This window comes from Cornus florida, unplaced genomic scaffold, assembly GCF_030987335.1.
Source record: "Cornus florida cultivar Cherokee Brave unplaced genomic scaffold, ASM3098733v1 CherokeeBrave_3.0.0_Hap2_Chr08, whole genome shotgun sequence".
Classification (NCBI taxonomy): Eukaryota; Viridiplantae; Streptophyta; class Magnoliopsida; order Cornales; family Cornaceae; genus Cornus; species Cornus florida.
In genome coordinates, this window is record NW_026775578.1 from 26,307,574 (window position 1) to 26,312,665 (window position 5,092).

At 44.0% G+C, this 5,092-nt stretch overlaps 1 protein-coding gene across 1 annotated transcript; it reads right to left on the reverse strand.

The window, feature by feature from the left end:
* Positions 1 to 1,121: 1,121 nt before the first annotated feature.
* Positions 1,122 to 4,520, reverse strand: LOC132269918 (uncharacterized; the record flags this gene model as incomplete). The annotated part of the gene is made up of 3 exons (XM_059771137.1): positions 4,491 to 4,520; positions 4,012 to 4,086; positions 1,122 to 1,670 (listed from the first exon to the last, which is right to left on the reverse strand). Coding segments are annotated over exons 1-3 (654 nt in total), but the record flags the coding sequence as incomplete, so codon positions are not given.
* Positions 4,521 to 5,092: the final 572 nt, after the last annotated feature.

Consider the following 5,092-nt stretch of genomic DNA (forward strand, 5'->3'; position numbering starts at 1 on the left):
GGGATCATACAATGTCGGGGAATAATACAGCATAACGATTCAATGTCAAGTATATCCAATGCAATGGTATGAGATGCAATGCATGCTAGTGTCGCTCCCCATTTTCATAATCCAAAACATCATTTCCAAACTGTTAATACAGCCCGCCCTTTGGTAGCCCCGCCGCGACACGAGAGGAGGATTGGCTAGTGTCCCTAACCCTTGGTAACCTCGCGGCGTCATTATGGGGCCCAGCTAGCTCAACCACGCTAGGGCGACTCCCTAGTCCCCTCTAGGCTATATTAACCTCCGGCCCATTGGTAACCCCGCAGCGACCAGGTTTCGCATAAAACCATTTCATCAAAAATACTTCCCTGAAATTCCCCATATTTATTTCAAGAACAATTTCTCCTATTTCATGCAAACCCAATGGTATGTGCATGTATCTATGTTCCATACATTCAATGTCATGGCATTTAAAATTCTACACCATAAAATTAAACATTCAACATGTTCAACATCTCCCAAGTAATTATTAACACATTAAGATACATCAAAATACATTTAAGCATGCTTTACACATAAAACAACTCACATTCAAATACATGAATTTCTCTAGACAACATTTAAAATAATCATTGATACAATTAACTTCTAATTAAGCATGCTTGACATAACAAATGATTATAACTCACAATGAAACAAGAAGGTAGTGGATTAAGGTGTCCCTACCTCAAGTTTGCACCAAAACCCTTAAAAATGGGTCACAAATTTCAAACTCCAAGGAGAGGCTAAAAACTGGAATTTCTGGTATGGATGCGTAGAGCTTGACGTGAGCTTCATTTTGCCCCAAACGGCACCTAAATCCGCCAAGTAACGAAGAATAAATCTTACCTCAAAGATTGGGTTGAAAAAGAAAAGAAAATGAAATAGAAAATTGAGAGAGAGAGATAGATACGGGGAGAGAGAAAGAATGAGAGACCAAAAATGGTCTCTAGCCACTTAAGGCTTAGTGGTGGGACCCACCAAAAATTCTTTTCTTTTCTCTTTTTCTTTTTCTTTTTAATTTACAGACATTACATTCTCCCCAACTTTAAAAGATTTCGTTCCCGAAATCAAGACATACCTGGAGAAGAAAACAATTCTGGATACTTGGAGCGAACCTCCTGTTCCAGCTCCCAAGTAGCCTCATCGACTTCGTGGTGTCTCCAAAGGACTTTCACCATTGGTATCGTCTTGTTCCTCAACACATTTTGTTGTGTGTCAAGAATCTGAACTGGTCCTTCCTCGTAGGAAATATCCTCATCAATGTCTACATCAACCCAACTCAAAATGTGAGATGGATCTGGCTCGTACTTCCGTAACATCGATACATGGAAAATATTATGGACCCTATCCAACTGTGGTGGCAAAGCAAGTCTGTAGGCAACCTCTCCTACACGGTCCAAAATCTCAAATGGTCCAATGAATCGTGGAGACAACTTGCCACTTTTCCCGAATCTCATCAATCCCTTCCGTGGAGAAACCCGAAGAAAAACGTGGTCTCCCACCTCAAAGGATAATGACCGTCTTCGCTTATCCGCATAACTCTTCTGTCGGCTCTGAGCTGTAAGTAACCTCTGTCTTATCAACTTAATCTTCTCAGTAGTCTCGAGTACAATGTTAGGTCCTAAGGCGGTTGTCTCGCTTACCTCAGTCCAACAAACAGGAGACCTACAAGGTCTACCATACAACGCCTCAAATGGAGCCATCTGAATGCTCGCCTGATAACTGTTGTTGTAGGCAAATTCAATAAGTGGGAGGATCAAGGTGATCCTCCCAACTACCACCCAAGTCAAGCACACATGCCCGAAGCATATCCTCAAAAATCTGGATAGTACGCTCCGACTGACCGTTAGTCTGTGGATGGAATGCCATACTCAGGTGCAACGCTAAGCCAAACACTGCTTGAAGTCCTTCCCAAAACTTCGAAGTGAACTTAGCATCCCTATCTGAAACAATGGTTACTGGAACTCCATGCAACCTTACAATCTCCTTCACATAAAGAACACCAAGCTTCTCTGCATCATCTGTTGCCTTAATAGGCAAAAAGTAAGCCGTCTTGGTCAATCTGTCAATGATGACCCATACGGACTCATTGCCCCTTCGTGACCTTGGAAGACCTGTCACAAAATCCATAGCATTATGCTCCCATTTCCATTGCGCTACAGGTAATGGTTGTAACAAACCGGCTGGTCTCTGATGCTCGGCCTTCACCTGCTGACAAGTAAGGCATCTAGCCACAAACTGTGCAACATCTTTTTTCATCCCGTTCCACCAATACTGACGTCTCAAATTGTGATACATCTTGGTACCACCTGGATGAACTGCAAAGCGGGAAGTGTGAAACTCCCGTAAGACGTCCTCACGACAAACAGTAGGAACCACCAACAAACCCCTGAACCGTAGACCCCCATCTGTATACAAAGCCCAATTTTTCACTGTCTCACCACTGGAGATCAAAGCGTGAATGGCATCTAAATCCGGGTCCTGTTTCTGTGACTCAATCACTCGTACAACAAGAGTAGGCTGAGCCATAAGACTAAACAAGAATGCCAGCTCGCTGTCAACATCATCATCAAAACAATACAATCCCATCTCTGCCAAATCCTTAAGCACCTTCCACTACCGAATAACCAGACAGGCCAAAGTTCCACGAGATTTTCAGCTTAAGGCATCTGCTACCATATTTGCCTTGCCCGGATGATATTGCAAGTCAAAATTATAATCTTCCAAGAATTCAACTTATCTTCTCTGTCTATTGTTTAAGTCCTTTTGGGAGAAAAGGTACTTGAGACTTTTATGATCCAAGTACACCTCGAATCTTTCACCATACAAGTAGTGTCTCCAACACTTCAAAGCAAACACAACTGCCGCCAACTCCAAATCATGAGTAGGGTAGTTGTACTCGTGAGTCTTCAACTGTCGAGACCCATAAACCACTACTCTACCATCCTGCATCAACATACACCCTAAACTATCACGTGAAGCATCACAATAGATCACATAACCCAAGCCACGCTCAGGTATCACCAACACTGGAGCCGTAGTCAATCTTGTCTTCAATTCCTGGAAAGATAACTCACAGGCTTCATTCCATGCAAACTTAATCCCTTTCCGGGTTAAACGGGTCATAGACGCTGCTAAACGGGAGAAATCTTTCACAAATCTCCGGTAGTAACCCGCTAGACCAAGAAAACTACGGATCTCAAACACATTCTTGGGTTGCTCCCAATTCAAAACAACTTCAATCTTTGATAGATCAACTGACACTCCGCCTTCTAAAACAACATGTCCCAAAAACTTCACCTCTTGTAGCCAAAACTCATATTTCTCATATTTGGCATACAACCGGTGCTCCCACAAAATCTGTAAAATAATACTTAAATGGATCTCGTGTTCCTCCCGAGATCGTGAATACACAAGAATGTCATCCACAAAAACTACCACAAACTGGTCCAAGTAATCGTGAAAGATGTGGTTCATTAAGTCCATGAATGCCGCTGGAGCATTAGTCAAGCCAAAAGGCATAACAAGGAACTCATAGTGTCCATACCGTGTATGGAATGCTGTCTTCGGGATATCCTCATCCCTAACCCGCAACTGATAATAGCCAGACCTCAAGTTAATCTTGGAGAAACAACTGGCTCCCCTCAACTGATCAAATAAATCATCTATCCTTGGCAAAAGATACTTGTTCTTGATGGTGGCGCGATTTAACTTCCGATAATCGATGCACAATCTCAAAGAACCATCTTTCTTCTTAGCAAACAAGACCGGTGCACCCCATGGTGACACACTCGGTCGGATGAAACATTTCATCCTCAAATCATCAAGCTGTCTTTTTAATTCCTCCAATTCAACTGGTGCCATACGATACGGTGTCATAGAAATCGGCGCGGTACCTGGCATTAACTCAATAGAGAACTCCACTTCTCGGTGTGGAGGCAACTCTGTCAAATCCTCCGGAAACACATCTAGAAAATCACGAACAACTGCAGGATAATATTCTTCCACAACATCATCCCCTTCGGCTATAAGGGTAGCCAAAAAGTAATCACCACGACTCTGTCCACGAATTCCATAAAACGATGAAATGTAGGAATCATTCCGATCTCCCACGAAAAAGAAACAGTCTCCCTCGGGAGTACAAACTGTAACCCTTCCTCTGAAACAGTCGATCGTGGCATGAAAGGAAGCTAACCAATCTATCCCGAGAATGACATCAAAGCTAGTCATTTCTAGGAGGATAAGGTCAAATACAAAAGTCCGCCCGGCTATCACAATGGAACAGTCCCTCACGACTCGGCTCAAAGACACTGAAACTCCAACTGGCGTATCAACACACAACGCCCGATCCATAAAACTGACCTCTAACCCCGATGCAAGTGCAAATGATGATGAAATGAAAGAATAAGATGCACCAGAATCAAATAAAACACGGGCCCAAGAACCAAACACTGGAAATATACCTCGGAGAACTGAAGATCCAGGAGATGCATCAGTCGGTGCAAGGGCAAAGACACACCCCTACGGTGCCTGTGCCTGTGAACTACTAATCTAAACACCAGACTGTTGTACCGACACAGTAGGAGTATCCCTCCTAGCTGGTCGTGAACCCTGAGAAGACAAGGCAGGCTGTGGTGGTGGCGGCGGTGGTCTGAAACCTGATTGAACCGTAGCCGACTGTAACGGCCTCTGCCGTGACCCTCTGCCACTAGTGGTGCCTGCTCCCTGACTCGGACAGTCCCAAATCAAATGGCCCTGCTGGCCACACCCATAACAAGCCTTCGGAGCTGAAGAAACTGAAGTCAATCTCATAGGACAACTGGACTTGTAATGCCCAGGCTGCTGACATTGAAAACAAACAACTGCATTCCTATCAGACCCAGCTGGCAACGGAGTGGTAGGAGCAAATCGTGCAGACTGTTGTCCCTGAAACTGAGATGGACCGCCCCTATTCCTTTTCCAAGAAGATCCTTCTGAAGATGGCCCTGCACCCCTCTTTTGCTTCAACTGTTCTCTTCTTGCATCCTTCTCTTTATTATCAGCTTCCAGCATCAAAGCCCTTTCC